Raw genomic sequence first — 23959 nt, forward strand, 5'->3', positions numbered from 1 at the left:
ATTATTGGTTTATAATTTACGTTACGAGAACATGGAGGCTACATTTCTATGTTGTTGCTAGTGTAGCTAATATAAGCTAATTAATGGACTTGTCTGGGATTGTATATGCTCATTAAAAGCTAATGTACAATATTTCCCTCTGAAATTAAAGTAAATTAATTCAATATATCTCCTCTACCAGCCCCGGCCTTTCTGTGCGGAGTTTGCATGTTCTCCCCGTGTCTGCGTGGGTTCTCTCCGGGTGCTCCGTCTTCCTCCCACCGTCCACAGACATGCGGCCTAGGTTGATTGGTGACCCTAAATTGTCCTTAGGTGTGATTGTGAGCATGAGTGGTTGTGTGTCTATGTGTGGCCCTGCGATGGACTGGCGACCTGTCCAGGGTGTACCCCGCCTTTCGCCCGATGTCAGCTGGGATTGGCTCCAGCCCCCCGCGACCCTTTACGCAGAATAAACGGTTGACGATGGATGGATGGATGGATGGATCTCCTCTACCAGTTTTTTATCTGGCGTTATTAAAGAGGTGAAGTGCAAGGTGAGCTCGATTTATAAGTCAGGGATTTTCGGGTTGCGGAAGTTCGAGTGGGAGGCAGCGTCTATGGAGGTAGGCAGTCAACTACTGTGACGTTGGAAATCAAACGCACCCCATTCGTTTTGACCACACCCATTGCCGGGATGTCGACCAATCACGTTCATCAAACCATTCAGCGGGAGAAACAACAGAAAAAGGGAAGAAAATATAAAACAAGACGACTTTTGTGGGGAATTGAGTGACAGTTTGTGATTTTAAACGCCTTGATCCAACCTTTAGTTCGTCCGGGTAAGTTATGTATGATACGCTGTCGCACATTATCAAACATGACATTACAGCTGAGTTTAAACCGGTTGGCAGTGTTTGTTAGCGACGGTTTAGCGAGTTATCTAAAGTTAGCTTGCTATCCTGCCATTTGTAGTTAGCGGGTGAGAGACTTTTAGGGGCACAACGCCCTCTATTGGGACTGGGATTGACGTTAAAAGTTAACTTATATTTATAGAAACTTTTCTGTTAATTAATCGGTAACGTTAGCGACAAATCATTTAACGTTACTGACCGTCAATAAAATGTTAAATGTCCATCACAAGCTATCAGATCCAAAGCGGTGTCTTGATATAAATCAAATAGTGACAGGAAATGAGAGAAATTTGTGTTTTAGTTTTATTTGTGAAGATGCAGCAAAGACAGTGTGTGATGTAAGTTATGTGTATAATAAGTTGTTAAAGTGATTAATTGTGTATCAAAGCTGCAATGAATTAATTTCTCATGAAATAGGCTAATACTACTCACTAATTCTAAGTATTAGAAAGCCTGTACTCTCTCATATCTAAGCTGTTCTAAATGTATACACCAGTAGTAGTGGTGGTAACTAAATCTTTTTGTTGTGGACAAGGGCCACCAACACTGAACTAAATGAGGAAAAGATCCATGGGTGTTTCTGGGCCACTGAGTTAATTATCATGATAATATACTTATACTTATTGTTGTGTTGATGTTCATAGCTTTCTGTCTTTAGGAGACAGATTGTTGTGGGTTGCTAAAAGAAGAATGCGACGCTCAGGAGCTCCCAGCCAGCTCTTGGGTAATGCAGTGAAAAAGCCCCGGTTTGTTCCTCCTGGAGCATTGACGTCATGTCCCGTGACTGTATCCAAGCACCTTACCCCTAAATTTGGTTTGGGCAATGCACTGGAAAAGGTAAATTATTCACTACCACTATTAACTACAGTATAATTCCTCAGGATTCCTGTCATTCTTGTTCATCATCCAGCATTGTTTCAAACTTCCTCAGATTATAAATTCTTTTTTCCCTTTCTCTTCTCATCTTGCAGATCCAGAGAAGTCTAGCAGCACCAGCTCCGGTTAAAACGGAGTATGAAATCCAGCCCAAAGCTGCCCAGCCTGCTCCAGCCTTGTCAAATGCTTTGGCTCGGGTTCTCAGTGCAACGGAAAGTAAGGAAAATGAGGCAGAGGCAGGACCTCCTAACGCTGGCTTGGAAGAGTTCACAGAAGACAACAGACCAGCAGGTAAGACACAAAGATTTGTGGCTGGGACAGTACCTAGTATGGTCAAGAATCACACATCACCAAAACCTTTGTGGAATATGGGCTGAATTTCAAACCAGCCCATATTTGTAGCTCGCAGTAATACCATATTGATACTCAAAACGTCTTCCAAAAGCTAGAAAGATCATTGATGGGAAAAGGTCTGACAGATGTCAGTGTGTTGAAAATATAAAGATACATTGAGTTTTTTGGTTCCACCTAGTTAACAGCTTGTAAAGTCTCTGTCATAAATTGTCATTTCCCTCTCATGATGTGTTTCACCATCTTTTGTTGTGTAATGATCATTAAGAGGAGAACCCCAATATACTGTAGTACTTACTTCAAAGCACCTTGTAGTAACTACTTCACTATTACATGCATTACCTGAGATCACCTCCTATACAAAAATAAAAACAGTTAACTGGCTGTCTGAAGACCTGTAAATCAACAGATTCAGAGAAATGAGAATTAGCTTCTATCACTGAATGGGCAATAATATTAAATAATAGGAAAAAGTATGGAAACACGTAGCTGAATCCTCTCCCTGTATACATACATATAATTGACTACCTAGAGGATTGAATTCCTCCCTGTACATGCGTAGTTTTCCATTACAATTTCTTTCTCAGTCAAGAAATATAATGCGCATAAAGCCAGACTTCTTATTTGTTGACTCAGTTGCCTTGTTTTAGAGGAAGTAGAAAAACCCTGTCATTTTAAACACAACAAAAGCCCTGTTGTGTTATTTTTAATTCTCACGCATGCTGAGAGTCACTATTAAACATTACCTACGCCGTCATTATAACACGGGGTCCGTGTCGGTTTCACTACATAATTATGAATCGGCGTAATTTAGGATTTAAATGCTTCTTATTTCGTGTTTTACCAGTTTCTAAATAAACTGCCGCGTGATGCTGCCAAGAGTGATGCGGAGCGACATCTCTCTCTCATTCAGCAGTGCCTGACTGTCTCCCTGAGGCTAATAATAACAACACACACACAGTTAAGATATATGTTAAACCGGGCGGGCTGAGTGACAGAAGGTCCAGCATTATGCAAATTAGCGGGGTAGTGCCGCGGCAGCGCCGGGCAGATTAGGACTGTGCTCGGGATCAGTGAGCCACCGCTCCCTCCTCCTGCAAGAGCAACTAGTGCCTTTGTTTCTCACCCTGAAAACACACGGCTGACACACCCTCTGTTTCCACACGCGCCCTGAACACGTGTTTTAATCATGGTTCAGTATTCCCGAAGCAGAGTGGAGGTTTATTTTGTGCACACGCTGTAGACGGCACACAATGCATAAAAGCGCTCTGCGTCTGCGAGCATGCGCAGCGCGCTCACTAACCCCTCCCCCACCCAGTTAGTTAAGCCAGCGCTATTTCAAAGCGTCACTCACTTTTGGAAAATAAACTCCTGGCCCCTAATAACCTGTAATACAGTTTTAAGACTGTTTCCTCGTTTGTGCAGGGCACAGACCCTCTGCTGCCATCCATGTGTGATAAAATAGGGATAGCGTGGCTGTGCTCTGTGCTGTGCTTGGTTTGGGGTTTAGAGAGACCCAGCTGTAAGTAGGTCGGGCTGGGCTTAAGCGGCTTAGCTACGTCAGCCTAAGCTGGGAGGAATTCATCCAAAGCCCTCCGCGGTAGGCGGGGGCCTAAACGAGGCTGGCCTAGTTAAGCCTGATTCTTATTGTGTGCAGCACAGCCTGTTTTTGTTGTGCAACATAGCTGAGAGGGAACCAAGGAGTAGTGTATGAATCCATGCACACGTTAGACATAGCTTATGTTTGATTTATAGAAGAAGAGAAGGAGAAAATGAGACATGTATGGGAGTTAGACCAGTGTTAGCTTTTATCATCGTGGACCAAGAGAAGCCAGCAGCAGGGACCAAAAAAGACAGGTGGGAAGAGTGAGGGGCCACAGTACCAATTGTGGTTACTGAAGGGTGACAGCCATAGGCCTGAATTGGTCTGTGTGAGTCCGCTATGCTATAAGATGGCGTCCAGCTCTGTGTTTCTGTCCAGTATGGTGGGTAAAGCTCGCTCCTCCAACTTCACCCTCTCTGAAAAGCTGGACCTGTTGAAGCTGGTCCGTCCTCACATCCGCATCCTGGAGGAGCACACCAACAAGCATGCAGTCATTGTGGACAAGAACAAGTGCTGGGACACTGTGGCTGAGCAGTACAACGCCTTGGGAGGGGACAGACCCCATCGCACCGCTCAGGGCCTCAGGACCCTCTACAAGAGGCTGAAGGAGTCAGCCAAGCAGGAAGTGATGCAGCGGAGACACGCCCAGCCAGAGTACAGAGCAAGCATCTCCGAGCCAACCAGGAGAATTATGGAGATGATCCCTCACCTGTTTCACCATGTGCCCATCCACGAGAAGGACCAGGCTCTGCGCAGGTACAGTGTGACAGACATGAGCACAGGCACACATCTGAACACAGACTTGAAGGGATAACACTCAGTATAACAGTCAGGTGAGAGTTTAGCGAGCTCCAAAAACAGTATGTAGTCGTAATACTGATTCAACTGGTAGAGGAGGAGGGAAGGGAGGGGCTGAACTCACAGCTCCAAATCCCAAACAGATTTCACTCTCCGTGTTGCATCGTCAGGCTCAACAGCAAAATGCAGTTTGTCCTGCCATTCTTTACATTCAGAATACTCGCCTCTTGATTTGATATTGATTGATCTGTCAGTTCTGTTAGTTTCAGGTGAATCATTTAGTGTATTTTAAAAAGAAAAAAAACAAACAATGCAAGTACAGATCACAAATTAGACCCTAAAAGTAATGTTTTGAACTTCAAGTTCTCAGTGCTACAGAAAGTAAGGAAAATTAAGCTAATTTTTTTTTTTAAATAGTTTTTTATAAAGATACCTACCTGACTAAGAATACCTAATGCAAATTAGACCTCAGAATAATGTTATGAAACTCCTTTCTCACTGTGACGAGCAGCAACAAAATCCAAAGTATTTATGCATAATAATGTGAAACAGCAAGGAAATCTTGGCATCTGTGAGGCTGTAACCAGCATAGGTTTATTTTAACTTTGGTGAATCACTTAACTTCCTCTTGTCTACTCCAATTAGTCAACTGATCCTTTGATTGTTTTTTTTTGTGTGCGTTATCGCCAGAAGAGGTCTTCACGCACCTTACAGAAACAAGATGTAGACACTCGATGATGTTTAAGCACTCCAGTCTCACTTATTTTATCTCTCCTTCCATTTTTAGATTAATATACAGCAAACACAACTCTCCCATCGAACATCCTGGCAGCAGCTCCTCACTGGCTGGACTCCAGGATTACTCAGCAGCTGTTCCAAGTATCCCCCATGAGGTGGTCCAGCTGGACCCTGAAGAGGATGTTAAACCACCGCCAGACCTCCCCATTCACTCTGCGCACACTGGGCCAGGGCTGGACGGAGGCCAGGAGCAGGAGGGGGAGCAGGACTTGGGCAGCGTCCACGATTACGAAGCATCCCTGTCTCCCACCCCTTCCTCCATTAACATTCCCCTCTCCTCCTCGCCGCTGCCCTTACGCCACGACCTCTACCCCAACGACATCTACCCTCACCACGAGCCTGAACGGTTTCGACCTCTGCACCTGGCCAAAGAGGAGCATGAGTTGGTGTTAGCCAATCACAGGAAGGTTGCCATGTACCTGGAGGAGAAGAGGGAGGGACTAAAGAGGAAACAGGACCTGGAGGAGGAACTACTGAGAGCCAAGATCAAAGTGGAGAAACTAAAAGCTGCTCGACTGAGACACGGACTGCCAATTCCTCTATAACAAGCATGAACATGTGGCCGGCGTTAGAAACAGAGCGGCTCCGAGAGATTGGAGAAAAATCTGCTGAGCAATCACACTCATCTGTTTCATGTTTGAGAGCTGTTTCAGAACTTGAATTTCTTTTGGAAACATAGTGCCTCGTACAGACACTGAAAGCCTGTTTGTTTATTGCAGGAGAAGGCTCACGTGTTGCCATCAATCTGTGTTTCTGCTTGTCAGTGTTAAAAATCTAATCGTTCTCTCATTGACTGAAGCGAAAACAAAACTTGTAAATGCTCCCGTTACAAACACTGTGATAGGCCAGAATAGGTGAAATAAAAGTGACAGTCCAGGTTTTGGAAGAGAATATCAGTAGTAATGAATGACCATGATGGATCTTTTCCTGCCCATATCTGCCACCAATATGCATCTAAGGGGATTTTAGCATCATGGTTATAATCTTTATGATCGAGGATTGTTAGTGAGAGTGATTCTAACAGCATTTCAGGTAATGATATACTGGAGAGTCTGCCTAGACCACATCAGGGGTATCGTTTAGGGCTCTGCTTACTTGATCTGACATCATAAAAATCAGATATGATAAACTGAAGCTTTTCCTTTTTAGCACTTTTAGGTAACCAAATTAGGGATACTTTCCAAAATTATGAATTTTACAATGAAAGAAATGTTCATAGACCCAGCCAGGAGGGAAGCTGTCGAAGGCCTTAACATATGACGCTAATGATGACAACCCGTGTTCTGTGAGTTGCTGAATTTACCAGGAGGGGAGTCAAACATGTTCAAGTCAGAAATCCTCCCTGGTTGCTGAATTGATGGACAGTTTAGTGAAGAACGGAGATGTGGAAGTGGCTTTGTGATGTTATTGTTATTTAATGTATTTGACTACAACATTGATTGTCTTGTAATGTTGGTATACGAGTGTTGTCAGTTTCTTTTGCAGTTTGTCCATATGTTCAGTTATTTGTATTAAAAAAAGTAAGGTTAATGTTTTACTGGTCTTGTGTTTTTCACATGTTAAACGGACATCCGCTGTCATAATTTCAGACTCTCCAAGGAAGACCTTTTTACTTTCTTAATTGGGTTGTCTGTAATTATATATCTTATTATTGTAACCAACATTAAATGTAAAAGAACACATGATGGCCAACACTGTCATGTCATGGAGGTCTACTATGATGTGTACACTTGGTGCAACAGGGACCTCTGCTGGTGGGTTGTGTGTGTTGTGTGTGTGTATAACATCTGTTGGTTTTTCTCTGTGTTGTATGTCCTTGTTTTACAGGAGTGAACGGTTTCCCTCAGGTGACTCCCGGGTCAGCCTGTGTTTCTGGAGCTGCAGGCTCAGACTCCGGCGGCAGTCAGGATGGAGTGCGTTACCTCAGTGTGATGTGGTGTAAGGCCAGTAAGAAGAAACACAAGCGCTGGGAGGGCGATGCAGTTCTGGTTACAAGAGGGCGCACAGCCACATTGAAAGATATGGAGGGGAAGGATATTGGCAAGGGTGAGACAGATGCCCCAAACTACATTTTGTTTTTAATTTATTGTCAAGTTTTAATCTGGTGGGAGATGGAGGAGCAGTGTGACTGCAGGCTATGTTACCTGTGATAGTTAAGCAAAGCATTAACATAAATATAATACATGTCTTCTGGTAGGAAACATGAATACTGTGCCCCCTCTGATCTGAAGTGTGCTGTGTTGCACATGTAACCACACCCGACAGTGATGTTTGGGTTCAGTGACTACACCTTGAGTACACTTGTTAACACCTGCGGCAAGGTCCAAAATTCAGTGTTAGGTGTGAAAGCACATCGACAAGTGTGGAGTCAAATTGTTCTTTAAGCTTAACCTTCAAAATCTTTAAAATCTCTTTTGTACTTAAGCAACTGATTGTATTTACTGTGTTGTGTCATTTATAGTATGTAGTATTATGTAATGCAAAATGGGTAAATATATTTGAAGTATTTCAGTGTTTAACATTTTTCTTAATCTTGTCTTTTGGGGCAGCAGAAACAAGCTGTGAACACAACACCGACATAACCTTTTAAGCAGATATAGAGAACATCTTCAAACTCATCGAGCAGACACAGAGAAGAAAAAATTGGCAATCATTTAGAGTTGTGTTTCTGTCCCTCTGACAAATGTTCACACTCCATTTAGCTCTGTTTTCGGTCTCCACCAACTCCTGAAGGAAATATCTGACTCTTTAGCCGTTGACTGTTACACTATGTTCACCAGCTAGATGTTAACTTTGTCTGTCTGCCATTTTATGCCGAGCAGGGAGCGCACAGCGTAGCAAAACATTGAAAATAGCACAGCAATACCAGATAATTTATCCCAATCTACACGGCCATGAGTTCACTGGGTGCATGTTTCTACGTAGGAAGTGGCTACAAAGTGTCTGAGCTGGCGTCCCTGTCCGAGGGAGAGACCCTCATGATTGGAGGGAAGGAGGTGGAGGTGATGGGAGTCCTTTCTGCGGAGGACTTCGCCAGGGGACGTTGTTTCCAAGAGGTCCAAGTAGAGAAAGAGGGGCCACACACAAAGTCGGCCCTACTGTCCTCTCGGCACCTGGGGTCCAAACCTTTCTGTCCCCCAACAATGTTGGGGAGAGCAGATCATCCAGGATCCAAAGCAGAGGAGGAAGAAACCTGCAGACCTCGCCATGACCCACTGGCTCCAGGTATGTAGACTGGATCGGTTTATTTATCAGAATGAGGTCATTCTCAAAAAAAAAAGTCAGTAGCTTTGCTTGTGCATGTATTATAAAATGCGATGTATTCAAAATGTGTTGTGTTTATGAATTTCTTTTTTGCATTTTTAGGCATCTGTAGGTTTGTTTCAAGTATTGTTTTTTCACAATTTTTCATGTACAAACATTGTGTATATCCATAATCAGGGCCTCTGGGTCTTTTGCAGGTGCACTGGTGATGCCTCGTCCCTCTCCTAACCACCAGTGGTCTAATAACAAGTCGGGGCTTCCTATGGTTGATGTTGTTGTTGACCCATACCTGACCACTCACCTGCGACCCCACCAGAGAGACGGCCTGCTCTTTCTCTATGAGTGTGTCATGGGCATGAGGTAACAGAGCTGCTCCTATACTATGTTGTCATATGCTGTTTAAAGAAATGAATCAGTTCCTAATGGATCATATTGATGTGTTTCATTGTGTGTACTTCAGAGCTGTGGGTCGCTATGGGGCTATTCTGGCTGATGAGATGGGCCTGGGTAAGACCCTCCAGAGCGTGGCACTGTCCTGGACGTTGCTTAAACAAGGACCGTACGGTGGGAAACCAGTCGCTAAGCGCATCCTTGTGGTCACCCCTGGCAGCCTTGTGCAGAACTGGGGTGCAGAGTTTAACAAGTGGCTGGGCCGTGAGCGGATCGGCGTTTTTACCGTGGGTCAGGTGAGGGGAGAAGGAGAAATTCTTTCTTTTGGATTTACAAAGATTTCAAGCAGCATGATGGCAGCACAAGTAGAAGGATTTCTATTAGATCAGGGGTTTCTGGTTCAATTTATTTACATTTAAGATAATTCTGCAACAAGCAACATGTAACAAAAGAATATAATAAATGATAATAGTAAAAAAATAAAAATAATAATTAAATACAAAAAGACCCTGAAGACAGTAAAGAACCCATATGTACCCACAGACACAAACCATAGACACAGAAATCAACAGAAATACATACAACAATATGCAAGATTCTTAAGAAAGATTCTCACACAAAGATACTGTTCAGGACCTGACACTCTATTACAGTGTATCAGTATCTTACAGTATCTTTATTAATTTTAGTTAAAACTCTTTTGAAAATACATTATTTTAAACCTGCCATTTTGTCCCTCTGTGCTTTTGTTGTGTTCTCCTTTCTTCCACTTTGCATTTAATTTACTTATTTTACCTTAATCAAGTATTAAGTCATTAATATACAGTCTTTGTTGACATGTATAGGAGCACAGGATAGAACAGTTTGTGTTATCCCCTCTGCACAGCGTTCTTGTGATCAGCTACGAAATGCTGCTGCGCTGCCTGGAGCAGGTATGTTCACCCTGTGTCTCGCTGTCAAATGTGCATGTTACACATACAAATCAGCTTATATCATGTTTTCATGTAGTTGCTGTTATTTTCTTGTGTTTTTAGGTCCAGAAAGTGGAGTTCGGTCTTATAATTTGTGACGAGGGCCACAGATTAAAGAACAGCAGCATCAAAACGTCCTCAGCCCTCAGTAGCCTGAGCTGTAACCGCAGAGTCATACTAACAGGTACACACTTTAGGGAGTTTCTGACTGATATCTTAAACTTCTTGTTAAAGGTTTTATAACAAATTGTCTTTTTCTTTTGAAGGCACCCCAGTACAGAACGACCTGCAGGAGTTCTTTGCTATTATAGAGTTTGTTAACCCGGGGATTCTCGGGTCAACCACTGCATATAGGAAAGTGTACGAGGAGCCCATTCTACGCTCCAGACAGCCCTCCTGCACAGACGTAATGCTACTCTCTTATGTAGTCTTTTTGACATGTATGGACAACTTTATCTGGCATGAACCCTGCCATCATATCTGTCTCTGTATCTGCCAACAGGAGGAGAGAGTTTTGGGAGAGGAGCGAGCAGCAGAGCTCTCTCGCCTGACTGGTATGTTCATCCTCAGACGGACTCAGGAGATCATCAACCGCTACCTGCCTCCCCGTCTCGACTGGACATTGTTCTGCGACCTATCCCCTCTGCAGCGAGAGCTGTACAAGCGTCTCCTCTGCCACAGAGTCTTCAGAGCCTGCCTTCAGGGCTCCATGCAAACTCACACACACCTGGCGTGCATCACTGCCCTGAAGAAGCTCTGCAACCACCCTGGTCTGCTCTACTCCATTGTCAAGGTTAACTTCTTTATCAGTCTGCAGGAGAGTGAATCCTGCATCATCCTAGAGCCAGTAGTCTAACATATATTGATCTTATTTGATTGACTTATGTCACTCAAGGTATTTATTGAACTGTGGTCAAAGTAGTCCCTCTGTATTATGTTAGTGCTTGGAGATTTGGCTCACTGTGAGTTCTGTTATGTTTTTTAGGAAAGAACAGACAGTTCAGTTGAGAGCTCTTTATACGAGGGCCTAGTAGATCTCTTCCCAGAATCCTACTCTTCAGGTGGACTCAACAGCGCTGACTCTGGAAAACTCCTGGTTCTCTCGGACATGCTGACTGCCATCAGACAACTCAGCCCTTCAGACAGGTGTGTGTGTGTGTGTGTGTGTGTTTGCATTTGCATTTGCATTTGCACGTATGTATTTTTGTCCCTATAAACTCACAGAGTATGTGTGCCCCGGCAGGGTGGTCGTAGTGTCCAACTATACTAAGACACTTGACTTGCTCCAGGACTTGTGTGTACACATGGGCTACACCTTCTGCCGACTTGACGGACAGACCCCCACCAGCCAGAGACAGCGGCTGGTTGACAGTTTTAACAGCCCCTACTCTAAGAACTTCCTGTTTCTGCTCAGCTCCAAAGCAGGTGGGGTGGGGCTTAATCTGGTGGGTGCGTCCCACCTGGTGCTGTATGATATTGACTGGAACCCAGCAAATGACATTCAGGTAAGACACAAACTCAAAGACATGCAGACAAAGTCTGACAAAATCTGTAACACTTTATTTGACTTAACCGGCTGTTTGATCTCTCTTCTCTCCTGGGTAACCACACATATTCATTCACGTTGGTGTGAAAGCTTTTAGTCGAACTCTAAACAAGCTGACAGTCTGCCTGAAAAAGAGGGTTTAGATCCACTTCCAGGTGAACTCTGGTGCAGTTTGATTGCGGTGTGAAAGCACACATCACAAGGTCTTTATGATAGTAGATGTGATTTTAGCATGAATTCCAAAGCTAAACAACTATTAAATTATCTACTAGATGTGAGCTATTAAAGAAACAATAGTATAACATACTGTATATATGTATGTAAATCTTTGGTAAGTACATACACTGAACAAAATTATAAACGCAACACTTTTTTGCCCCCATTCTGTGTTAGTGAGCACTTTTCCTTTGCCAAGATAATCCATCCACCACAAGTGTGGCATATCAAGATGCTGATCAGACAGCATGGGTATTGCACAGGTGTGCCTTAGGCTGGCCACAATAAAAGGCCACTCCAAAATGTGCAGTTCCATCACACAGCACAAATCAGAAAGTCAATAGGAGTTAAATAAAGGTGTGTTGTGTCCGTGTCTTTTGGTGGTTCCTTATTGAAAAGTGAGTGAAACGTATCACCAGTAATATTACAGTAAAAGACGCCTCTTTTGTGTCTCTTTTTTGGACCTAACCTGGTCATCACTATTTAGAAGGTTGAGTTGCAGTCTCAACAAATTATGCTCGTTATTATTTTTTTGTGAGATTTTTGTGACACCAACGAACATAAATATTCACAAAGTGTTTAAGAGTGTGACGTCATTTGCTGTTTGTCACCAGATTTTCCTACTTACAACTGCTGGTGACACAGGATGACCTCACTAAAACTGTTCAATGAATGAATTACCTGTCAGTCCATGTGGCTCTATGCTCACAGCTCTTTGTTTGTTTTTCTTCATCTGCACCAAATGAACCGACCTACAGGTGTGAAAGCGCCCTCAGACTGTATCACAGTCATATACATTCACAACCACCAGATGGTGCTGTGTACATGTGTGTAATTCCCCTGCAACTTCTCTGGTCTCTACTTTGTCTAGGCAATGGCTCGAGTATGGAGAGATGGACAGAAGAAGACAGTGCACATCTATCGTCTCCTTACTGCAGGTCAGATTAAACAAACGCACGCACAAAATGAACATACAATGAACCAGACAAGTATGTTTAAAGTTTTATGTCTGGGTGTGTGTTGCTTCCTCACAGGCACTATTGAGGAGCGTATATTCCAGAGACAGGTGTCCAAACAGGGGCTTTCGGGGACGGTGGTTGACCTGGGCAAAGGGGCGGAGCACACCAGCTTCTCCACCAGTGACCTGCGAGATCTCTTTAGCCTGACGGACACGCTCTCTCTAACACACGACTTGCTGAACTGCAGCTGCAGCATGGACGGTTCAATCCAGGGTACGCACACAGGCGACAACCCACACACTGACTCCAGTATTTGACTAAAGTGAGACTCTCTAACTCACTTTTTTTCTTAATTCTCAGCTGCCGTAGAGGACGAGGAGAAGGTTTCTGACAGGCCGTGCCAGCTCGGTCGTCAGGGTGAACGTGGGGGGTCGTTGCAGAAGCATCTCAGCATGTCTGAGCTGATGCAGTGGAGACACTTCTCTGGTGACACACACACCTTCTCAGACCCCTACCTTGATCACGCACGAAACCACATCACCTTCGCCTTTCAGACCACCATCTCTCAGACAACTGATTAAACAAACACACACTAGATTCCACTGTAAACAAGAATAACTCACACAAATGCATTTCTTCTAAACTTTTGTCTTCAGGCTCTCTGGCCTTCGTCTGCAGCCTAGCTACAACATATGACTAAAACACACAACAGTTGCTGCCAACAACAGCAATACAGTTTCTAACTGTTTTAAGTGACATTGTTTGAGAGATTCTGTGTCTTGTCTTGTTTTCTTTATTTATTCTGATAAATCTACTGTTGAATGTCATTAAATAAATAAAATTCAAAAGGAACGTGTGTCATAAAAAGGCTTTTAAGGTGTTGAACATTGTTATTGACTGAAGAACTCTCCTGGGCACAAGTAGAGCACGTTATGCATGTATGAATGTGGCAGAAGTGTTTGTGTGCCGGGTATGTTTTATATCCACATACTGTAGATAATTGTGCAAGAGATACTTCTGTGTCCATCTAGAGTAATATTTACTGTGTTAATTAGAGGATTTATGTTGTTTTGAGACATGTTTAGGTAGCACAGAGGCTATGGCTGCTATGGAGAGGATATGTGTACAACCACCCATAGACAAGAATTTAGTTAATGGCTGGCTGCACAGTGAGGATACCATTCGGAGCTGAATATTCTGACATAATAAAGGCAAACGAATCTTTAGCTTTAAATTTTGTGCTGTAATGTCACAGTTTGTGTGTCTCTGACGTTGTGACCTTATACATTAGCGTCTAGTGAATCGGCAGGGTTTTTTGATATGGCCGTACTGCGATCTGTTATTTTGGATAACACTGGTCTGTTCATGCTCTTCAACACAAAGCTGCTGCGTGGGAGTTAAGTAGCCCATGTGCGCGCGCCCTGAATTCACATATGATTTGTGCTCGGGTCTGTCAGATTGACTGAGTGCCAATACAATGCGTCTTTACATAAACATGGTAATTATTATTTATTGGCTGATCACCATTCTGCGTGATTGTTAAGCAACTTTTTGTTAAGCAACTTTGTTGTATAATAAATGGGTCTCTGGGACGTTGAGCTTTCTCTTTTATACATATGACAGATGTAGCTCTGCGGCCCATCAGTGTGTGCGCGTGTTGGAGGCAGCATGGTGATTATGCAGACACCTGCTGTTTCACTGTGGCCACAGTGTGAATTTAAACTGTTAATGCCAGTCCTACGCCAGAATTAAAAGTCTTCAGTCTCATCTAAAATGTACTTGTTACATAATATTTATTATGTAGTCTGTGGTGTCTCTGTGGAACCCGTTGTAGGCCCTCTATAAGCTCATCGGTTTTGGATCGTAAAGTATTATTTTTGTTTTTGATAAATCTTCACATTATTTTTTCAATGAACTGTTTTGTCTATATACTGTCAGCCAATTTTGAAAAATAGGCCAAGGGGGCATCTTGAAAAGTTCTTGTTTTGTCTGACCAACAGTGCAAAATCCTAATATATTCAGTTTACTATCATAGAACATTAAGGGAAAAAAAGGACATATTCATGTTTAGAAGCTTTTTTCCTTAAAAATTACTTAAATAATTAATTGTTTATCAAAAGAGTTGCTGAATAATTTTCTGTTGATTGACTAATTGATTAATGGACTGCTCATTTCAGCTGTAATGCTCAAAATGACAATGATAACATGCTGATGTTAAGCAGATAATATTTTCAATGTTCACCATCTTAGTTTAGTATATGTTAGCATGTTAATGTTTGGTAATTAGCACTAAACACAAAGTACATAAAGTATTTAGCCAAAAATCTAAGTATTTATTTTTTCCTGATGATTGCACCAGATGAAAAGTGAAGGCATAACCAAAGTGATAACAATCCATCTTGAAGGGGACGTGACTTTACCAAATTTCATGGCAATCCACCCATCAAGCCGGCAAAATCACAATGTCAACCTCATGATGGTGCTAGAGGTTGTGAGTGTACATTTTATTCCAATCCATCTTGTAGATGTTGATATATTTTACTGGATAAGTAAAAACTGTGACCTGTTGGTGGCTCTAGATGAAGAGCTGGGGCATCACCATAGTCGGTAGGATTCGTATTTAGACAGGATGCTTACTTTTTTGTCCACCAGCCACATGGCTAGAATGTGTACCAGCCGCTCAATAGATTGTTTTCTTAGCTGGTGACTGAAATAAATCTACCATTCATTTGCATATTTTGTCAGCATTTGGTTGTTGGCTGCACCCTGTCTGTGGACCATGAATGGTTGCACGAAATTTAACGTTAATCCATCCACCAGTTTTTAAAATATTTAAGTCTTGACCAGTGGGGGACAGTAACTAAGTATATTTACTCATTTAAGTTCAAATTTGAGGTACCTGTACTTTACTTGAGTATTTTCTGTTCATGCCACTTTCTACTACTACTCCACCACATCTTAGAGGTAAATATTGTACTTTTTACTTCTATATCTAACAGCTTTAGTGACATTACAAATTCAGCTTTTTACACACAAAACAAATTAAGAGTTTATAAAATATGATGTTTTCCTATGAAGTAAACTACCCAACAGTTTATGTGGCTGAAACGATTAGTCGGTTGAATGAATTAAAATTGGCAGTTTTTATCGTTTAGGTAATTTTTTGTGTGACAACTGGGATGACATTTCTCACTATTTTCAGAATAGCACCAACACACTGACAGACATTGCCATCAGTACAAAATCCACAAGGCAACAGCAACTTACAGCAGCTGCTCTGGCAGCATAAGATACCGTTTTTTTGTTTGTTTTTTCAGAGCAATCACGTTGTGTCACAGCACTTTGGTATTGGACACGTGTCAGACGAGTGTCATTCGTCAAAGCAGGACATTGATCCGAATCACTTCTCTAACAGTCTCAGAGGCCATGTGCTGGTGGGGTGGAATCTGTGTAAAGCTTTTACTGGCCGCACTGCGAATCCCTCTTATAAGCCATGCGTTCCAGCCCGACAGCTAAAAGACCTGGCGTATGGATTGAATGAATGAAAGACTTTCCACCACTGGAGGCAGAGATGGATACATCTGTTTTGATGGAGAGACTGAATCATAGATTGCAAGTCTATTCCCTGTGATCCCCAGTCCTCTGTGGAAGATCTGAATGTACCACGGAGGCTGGGTGGCCACAGCTCTGGTATTAACCCTCACTGAGGTCACAGTTGTCATGTTTCATTCATCATTAGTCCTCACATCATTGATGTTTAAGCTGCATGTGGTTTTAGAGGAGATATTAAGAAACTTGTGCGTCAGACCTGGCACTAGACATAGTCTGTACCTCACATGCCTTCAGCAGATCTGTTTTTTCTGTACTTCAAGATGTTGTCTCCAAGGTTGATGGCACCACAATTTATACACTTGAGTTTCAACAGACTAATATAATATAATCCTCAGCAGCACAGTGGTTTCCCTGTCAACCCCCAAACAACTCACTGTCCTTTTGAATACATGCTCAGGCTCACTTTGCTGGGCTGTTCCCCACATAATAATGTCGCCTCTTTATGTGGATAAAGAACACATACTTTAGATCGTTCTCCCTTTGTTCTGTTTACCTTTATCTCACTATTTATCAATAAGTGCAATCTGCTCTTGGATTTGTCCTCCTTGACCTCGCTCTGCACTGGTCTTTGCGATTGTGCTGTTAAACTAGACCCTCAAGGCTTTGATTATCTAATTACCTCGTTGACCCACATCAGAATCAAAAGAAGTGAAAGAAATCTGAAACAAGGTCACAGCAGATCAAATGTCAAGGCTAAAACATAAATCTTCTGTGTCTTTCTTAACCTATAACAGCCTTCACCTGTCAGAAACCTTGCCTCAAACTGACTTGTTTTTCAAATGTGAGGGGTATAGATGTATTCAGTGCTCGGCGAGGTGGTGCATCTGCTGTTGCAGCAGCCTAGGAGTTGGCGGTAATTTGATTTGACTGTTAATGTTGTAAACCACTGAATTGTATGAAGTTGCTTCAAACAAACGGATCACATCCAGTTCAGCAAAGATCATCAGGGCTGCTTTAGTTTTATGTTCATCTTTGTGGAAATAAAAATGTGTATTATTGGTCAGAAAAACAAGATTTTTGGGAGAACTGTCTGTTCGGCCCATATCTCAGCTGACCCTTTGAGACAGTCTATATTTTTTATTGAAAGAAAGAAAGAGGTCACTTCATACTCAGTTTCCATCTATAGCCATCACCGTGACCCCTGCCAGTCTGCAGCCGGCCTGAGCATATCTCTCTCCCACCATTCACCCCCTCCTCCTGACTCTGGTCCTGCTCCAGCACTTACCAAGGATTTAATGTCGCTCAATCATCTGGCAGGCAGATCAGATCAGAGTTGTAATACACAGCAGCAGGTCCTGCAGATGAGGCCGCAGCCTGATACAGAAGTCCTGAAAAACAACAGCTGAAAAAGCAGCATAATCCCACAATCACTGTAATAACTCCCTCTGCTCTCAGTCGCTCTTTCTCTCTCACACACAAAGTGCTTTGGCAAATGAAAATATTATGTTTACGAGTTAAGAGAGTACGTGATGCGATGCAGGGTCTCTCTGGACGTTTGTGTACGCTTTGTTAGATGGATCATTCACAAAATACCAACTGGTGGTCTCCAACCCATTAATAACATACTGGTGCTGCTGATAACAGATCTTAGGCTTACATGTTAAAACCTCTTCCCAAAGCTGTTCAGTTACTCCTGAGAGGAAGCTACAGTACTGTGCATAAGTTTTAGGTTAGTTAGTTTTATACCAAACAGGTGCTAATGATCACCAATTCAATATGTAGGTTGAAACACAATCATAAACTGACAGAAACTGCTGTGTAGAAGGAATACAACTGAGTGAGGAACAGCCAAACGCAGCTACAGTGAGGGGGAAAAAATATTTGATCCCCTGCTGATTTTGTACATTTGCCCACTGACAAAGTAATCAGTCTATAATTTTAATGGTAGGTTTATTTAAACAGTGAGAAACAGAATAACAACAAAATATTCTGAAAAACGCATGTCAACAATGTTATAAATTGATTTGATTTTTAATGAGTGAAATAAGTATTTGACCCCTCTGCAAAACATTACTTAGTACTTGGTGGCAAAACCACTGTTGGCAATCACAGAGGTCAGACGTTTTTTGTAGTTGGCCACCAGCTATACACACATCTCAGGAGGGATGTTATCCCACTCCTCTTTGCAGATCTTCTCCAAATCATTAAGGTTTTGAGATCATTGACAAGATCTTTCTGTGTAGTTCTGGGCTAATTCCTCACCGTTCTCATGATCATTGCAACTCCACGAGGTGAGATCTTGCATGGAGCCCCACACCGGGAGACTGACAGTTGTTTTGTAGTTCTTCCATTTGCGAATAATCACACCAACTGTTGTCACCTTCTCACCAAGCTGCTTAGCGATGGTCTTGCAGCCCTTTCCAGCCTTGTGTAGGTCTACAATCCATTAAAACCAATAAAATTATAATTTCTTTGTCAGTGGACAAATGTACAAAATCAGCAGGGGATCAAATAGTTTTTTCCCTCACTGTAATAAGATGAGGTTGCTGAAGACAGTTTACTGTCAAAATCAGCGACCATGGCAAGCCGGAGCACAGCAACAAGACACAAGGCAGGGGTTTCTAGATGTGCTACCCAAGATCTTTTGAAGAAGCACAAAGAAACGGGCTATGTTGAGGATCGTAGACGCAGCGGTTGGCCAAAGAAACTTACTGCAGCAGATGAAAGACACATTGTGCTCACTTCCATTCACAATAAGATGTCCAGCAGTGCCATCAGTTCAGAACTGGCAGAAAACAGTGGGACCCTGGTACACCTGTGTACTTTCCGGAGAAGTCTGGTCAGAAGTGGCCATCATGGAAGACTTGCTGCCAAAAAGCCATACCTCCGACGTGGAAACAAGGCCAAATGACTCAACTATGCATAGAAACACAGGAACTGGGGTGCAGAAAAATGGCAGCTGGTGCTCTGGACTGATGAGTCAAAATTTGAAATATTTGGCTGTTGCAGAGGGCAGTTTGTTTGCCGAAAGGTTGGAGAGTGGTACCAGAAAGAGTGTCTGCAGGCAACAGTGAAGCATGGTTCATTGCAAGTTTGGGGCTGCATTTCTGCAAGCAGAGTTGGGATTTGGTCAGAAGTAATGGTCTCTGCTGAGAAGTACAGGCAGATACTTATCCATCATGACTGAGTGAGCCATCTGACTGGCCCCAAATTTATTTTATTTATTATTTATATTTATTTTTCAGCATTACAATGTCCCCTTCATACAGCAAAAGTCATTAAGAACTATCTTCAGTGTAAAGAAGAACAAGGAGTCCTGGAAGTGATGCCATGGCCCTCACAGTACCCTGATCTCAACATCACAGAGTCTGTCTGGGATAAAAAGAGAGAAGCAACTGAGCCTGCCTAAATCCACAAAAGAACTGTGGGTAGTTCTCCAATCTACCTGCTAGTTCTTTCAAAACTAAATGCAGGTGTACCTAGAAGAATTTAGGCTGTTTTGAAGACAAAGGTGGTCACGCCAAAAAAGTATTTAATTTGATTTTCTTCTGTTCATTCACTGTTTTTTTTAATCAATTAACAAAATGCACCAATGCACCAATCTACCAACATGTCTATTTTTGAAAGCATTCTTACTTTACAGCATTTTTCCACACCTACCTGAAAACTTTTACACACTTGCCTACTCTGTTTAGATATTCTATGAAAAGACACATGTTGGATATCATTGTTTTCACTCCCAACAGTCACATAATTACAGCTAATAAACCTCCCATAAATATACCCCTGGTGTGTTTATTTTTTGATAAAACTCAGTTATCTGTTTTGAGGCACAGTGTGAGAGCCCTGACTGCATGTGTTTTTATCTTGGAGATGCTCCCGGAAGTTGTGGCTTGTATCCTTGCTGAGTATTTATTTAACCTTTCTACTAAAAAGAATGATAATTCCAAGTGAGGGATAGCTTTGTGAATTTAAATAACCTGCCAAATACTGCTTCTCAATATGTGGTCTTTAGCAGCTGTCCGCCAACGTAGAGTCATGGTTGGAGAAATTAGGTTTGTTTGGATAATTGATGCTTGCTTTATTGGCCCAAGTAGTAATCTAGGATGTCTGTTAATCATCTGTGAGGTTGGAGAGCGGCAGAGGTTTAGATCAGTTATTCTGACTGGCACCTGCACAGAACTCAACATTTATAAATAAACTGAATTCTCAAGACACATAAATGATTGAATAATTCATGTACAAACTAAATCACCCTTTAATTTGGACTTTCTTGCTGATTTGATGGGAAGTAGATGCAGATTCCCCTTATCTTGCATTCACATTGAAATTGGGCTCCAACTAAAGACTATTTTTATTATCAATTAAACTGCAGATGAGTGTTGTACAGGACAGGTATTGCTTCCTGCCTGTCACACCTCCTCCAGTGCCAGTAGGTCAGCTGCAGGGTCGTCGGCTGGACGCTGCCATTTACTGATGTTTTGCTCCTACACCAATACATTTCCAGGCTGGGGAGGGGGGTGGTGTTGGGGGGAGTGGAGTAGTGGGGACGTCTCCCCATCAACCCCAGCAGTTGTGTTTACTGGGGTGTTGGACCCCAATTAAAGTCCTTCCTCTGTAGCCATAGCCAGTAACTGGCATTCTCTGCCTCATCTCCCAGCTCCCTTAAGGTTATTTTATCAATGAATCATTTGAACTACAAAATGTCAGAAAATAGTGAAAATTGAACAAAGCCCAAGGTGATGGCATCAAATGGCTTGTTCAACCAAACCTGAAGATTTTCAGTTCATTACAATATGTTTATTGTATATCATTATATATTATATATTAGACAAGGAAAAACAGCACATACAAGTAAGAAGCTGTAACAAGGGACTGTTTGAAAAAATTACTTGAATGAAAGATTGATTATCAAAGTAGCTGGCAATTGTTTTTATGTATTTCTTTCCTACTCTTTTTATTTCTTCACCTTTTAACAAATATTGCTCAATTACAGAAGTCCATAGTGCGATTTCAATAAAATTCAAAATTTATCAAAACACAGTAGCCTTTTGGTGTAAATACAATCCCAGCAGTGAGTCAAAAAGTGAGACAACAAATAAATACCCACCACATCACAATGAACACTCGTGCTCCACTTGTCTGACCCCCTCCCCTCCTGCTCCTCTTTATAAAAGCCATAGGGAAACCCCATCAGAGCATTAGAGACACACTCATCTGGAGATTATTGAGACAGACGGCAGCAGAAACACCAAGAATACACCAGCTGTAAATCGGGATTTACCAACCAAATGCTTCTGCAATGCCCGAATTTTACTCGGTTTTTAATGTGGAATTTTTGCATCTGAACTCGGTCTGAGTTTTGTCTTTGTTTTTATCAGCCTTATTGAGGGTGCAATAGATTACTGTAGTACAAAGTCATACTTCACTGTCTTTTTGGTACCCTTGTTGTTTAAGGTGAATCTCTTAAGAAATCGACTCCTGTTTTCTTTTTCTTGGGGTGTTATTCCAGTGAGGTTAAAGCACTACCTTGTACTGCGTGTTAATCGGCTAATCCAGTTCACCCTAATTTTGTTGCTGGTACCATGCTGTCCAGTGTCCGCCGGCACAGCCTCCGCCTGCAGACCGAGCTCCACCGGTGGAGCGTGTGCGACCCCGGCAGTCACCTGCTCCCGGACAGCTTTCTAGCCCGGGTGCCCGCCTGCATCTCCCGCTCCAAGTCCTGCACCAGCTCCGCCGGGGAGTCGGACGGGAGCCGCGGGAGCTGGTCGTCATCGGACTCTGTCATCTCCACAGACTCCACCGGAGAGCCGACGGAACTCGGGGGCCCGTACCGGGTGGTGCTGTTGGGGGCCAGCGGTGTCGGCAAAACGGCCTTTGCCAGCATCTTCGCTGGGGCAGCGGATAGCATGGACAGTGATGACTGCGAGCTATGTGGGGGTAAGAAAAAGATGATAACTATACTGAAAACAACTGTTATTAAGATCTGTCGGGTTTTTATAATATTTATTCATTCATTTACATTTAACTACATTTTAAATTGCTATAAACCTAATCCTTATAAATAAATGATAAAAGTAGCATATCATCATAAAATACAGACAGAAGTGAGAAATTCACTTATTTTGATAGTATGATTATGTCCAACATATTGCTGTCAACAATGCAACATAAGTCTCTTTAAATTTTAGACTTTGACCTCTTTTGTTTGTTATAATTTCAGATGAAGTGTGTGAAAAGACAATTGAAGTTGATGGAGAGCCAGCAGCTATAACTCTGCTTGACACATGGGATGCAGAGGTGAGATGAAAAACAGGCGCATTGACTTCACCTCAGCTGGTATGCCCCATTACGCACTGTACTGTAAATCCTGTATCTAATTGCATGTGTTTGTCTTTGCAGACTGATGGCGAATGGGCTCAAGAGCGCTACATGCAGACAGGCGATGCCTACCTGTTGCTGTACTCTGTAACTGACAGGGCCTCATTCCTGCGAGCCTCGGAGCTCCGGATAACCCTGCGCCGCTTTCGTCCGGCCCAGCACACACCAATCATCCTGGTGGGGAACAAATGTGACCTGGTGCGACGCAGAGAGGTGTCAGTCAGTGGTGAGGAGACACAATCCTCATCTCTGTGTGTGTTATGAACACTGTTTACTGTGAGTTTGTTTCTATATGCAAGTACTGATGTATGACTTTCTGTTTCAGAGGGTCGTGCCTGTGCTGCAGTGTTTGACTGCAAGTTTATCGAAACCTCGGCTGCCATGCAGCACAATGTCTGGGATGCTTTTCATGGCATAGTGCGACAGCTGCGTCTACGCCGAGACTCCAAGGAAGCCAACAAGCGTCGCAGGCACAGAAGCTGTAAAACACGCAGAGAGAGCCTTCCTATGAAAGCCAAACGTTTCCTCGACAAGGTGGTGGCAAAAAACAATCCCAACGTGGCTTTCTGGCTAAAATCTAAGTCCTGCCATGATCTCTCTGTGCTGTAGGAGTTTTTTTTTTTTATTAACTCTACACTAAACCTTTGAGCAGGTGAACAAGTTACAGCCTGAAGAAGAGAATATGTCGACATGGGCTGGAGGGAAGCCTGCTTCTAAACGGCTGCTAGTTCGGGGGTTCAAACCCAGCCCTCAGTGTGTTCACATCAAGCCTCAGCACAGCCAGCATGGCGTACACATGTTTGTGCACTGCCGTTCATATGTTGCAGTCTGAACTAAACTGAGTGGACTGAGCTCAGTTTGTTAGCCTGTGTAATGGACTGGACAGTCAGCAAATGAAGTGACGCTACCTGTCGTAGAGACATGTCATGTCTGTGTGGCTAAATGTTGGAGGGTAGAGCTCAACTGACGGAAACTGACAGAAGGATATGATGTTTGTTCGTTTCTGTGTTTTGAACAAAGACATTAACATTAGCCTTTTCTCTCCCCCTCTTCCCTCATTCTTTTGCTCTCATTCAAATGTTTCCTCTTTCGATCCTTAAGTGATACGATTACCAGTTGTAATTTATTTATAATGTGTTATATTTTGCACTTACTGTAAATAAATACCAGATTGATAATGCACTGTATTTTGTTACTTGTATGTACTTTCCGTGTTGCTTATTCAAATAAAGTCACATCATCCAATTTGGAGAAAGAAAAACTGTCCCTTTTGTCTGTCATCGCAACCTTACTAATTAGATGTTACCATGGGTGACTCAGCTTTACACAATAGAGACACACTCTCACAAACAGGGTTTAACGAC

General features: G+C 42.6%; 3 protein-coding genes across 6 annotated transcripts; all 3 read left to right on the forward strand.

Annotated features, from left to right (window-relative positions):
* The first annotated feature begins 681 nt into the window (after positions 1–681).
* Positions 682–13900, forward strand: rad54b (RAD54 homolog B). Of its 4 annotated transcripts, none has more exons than XM_046045774.1 (16): positions 682–818; positions 1549–1727; positions 1862–2057; positions 7126–7362; positions 8242–8541; positions 8778–8940; positions 9041–9266; positions 9816–9902; positions 10005–10125; positions 10208–10347; positions 10444–10734; positions 10927–11087; positions 11185–11446; positions 12575–12641; positions 12738–12935; positions 13023–13892. In XM_046045774.1, the coding sequence occupies exons 2-16, from the start codon at positions 1581–1583 to the stop codon at positions 13241–13243; spliced, it is 2817 nt and encodes a 938-aa protein (XP_045901730.1). In that variant the 5' UTR covers positions 682–818; positions 1549–1580; the 3' UTR covers positions 13244–13892. The 4 variants fall into 4 exon arrangements, with proteins under 4 accessions (XP_045901730.1, XP_045901732.1, XP_045901729.1 ...); XM_046045776.1 differs by having other exon boundaries at positions 727–818; positions 1535–1727; positions 11356–11446; positions 13023–13900; XM_046045773.1 differs by having other exon boundaries at positions 728–818; positions 1535–1727; positions 13023–13893.
* Positions 3466–6846, forward strand: LOC123968810 (fibrinogen silencer-binding protein). Its single transcript, XM_046045778.1, has 2 exons — positions 3466–4476; positions 5306–6846. The coding sequence occupies exons 1-2, from the start codon at positions 4070–4072 to the stop codon at positions 5859–5861; spliced, it is 963 nt and encodes a 320-aa protein (XP_045901734.1). The 5' UTR covers positions 3466–4069; the 3' UTR covers positions 5862–6846.
* A 7197-nt stretch (positions 13901–21097) lies between the features above and the next one.
* Positions 21098–23777, forward strand: gem (GTP binding protein overexpressed in skeletal muscle). The gene is made up of 4 exons (XM_046045423.1): positions 21098–22154; positions 22438–22514; positions 22617–22821; positions 22921–23777. Exons 1-4 carry the CDS (start codon positions 21800–21802, stop codon positions 23202–23204), a joined length of 921 nt encoding a protein of 306 aa, XP_045901379.1. The 5' UTR covers positions 21098–21799; the 3' UTR covers positions 23205–23777.
* The last annotated feature ends 182 nt before the right edge of the window (positions 23778–23959 follow it).

Source organism: Micropterus dolomieu, linkage group LG03, assembly GCF_021292245.1.
Source record: "Micropterus dolomieu isolate WLL.071019.BEF.003 ecotype Adirondacks linkage group LG03, ASM2129224v1, whole genome shotgun sequence".
NCBI classification, from domain to species: Eukaryota; Metazoa; Chordata; class Actinopteri; order Centrarchiformes; family Centrarchidae; genus Micropterus; species Micropterus dolomieu.

Excerpts from the sequence above, each read along its gene's own strand:
- rad54b (XM_046045774.1), top strand. The coding sequence starts at position 1,581 with ATGCGACGCTCAGGAGCTCCCAGCCAGCTCTTGGGTAATGCAGTGAAA. Across the intron at positions 10,735-10,926 it reads TGCTCTACTCCATTGTCAAG|GAAAGAACAGACAGTTCAGT; the intron begins GTTAACTTCTTT and ends TATGTTTTTTAG. Across the intron at positions 11,088-11,184 it reads CAACTCAGCCCTTCAGACAG|GGTGGTCGTAGTGTCCAACT; the intron begins GTGTGTGTGTGT and ends GTGCCCCGGCAG.
- LOC123968810 (XM_046045778.1), top strand. The coding sequence starts at position 4,070 with ATGGCGTCCAGCTCTGTGTTTCTGTCCAGTATGGTGGGTAAAGCTCGC. Across the intron at positions 4,477-5,305 it reads AAGGACCAGGCTCTGCGCAG|ATTAATATACAGCAAACACA; the intron begins GTACAGTGTGAC and ends TTCCATTTTTAG.
- gem (XM_046045423.1), top strand. The coding sequence starts at position 21,800 with ATGCTGTCCAGTGTCCGCCGGCACAGCCTCCGCCTGCAGACCGAGCTC. Across the intron at positions 22,155-22,437 it reads TGACTGCGAGCTATGTGGGG|ATGAAGTGTGTGAAAAGACA; the intron begins GTAAGAAAAAGA and ends TTATAATTTCAG. Across the intron at positions 22,822-22,920 it reads CAGAGAGGTGTCAGTCAGTG|AGGGTCGTGCCTGTGCTGCA; the intron begins GTGAGGAGACAC and ends TTTCTGTTTCAG.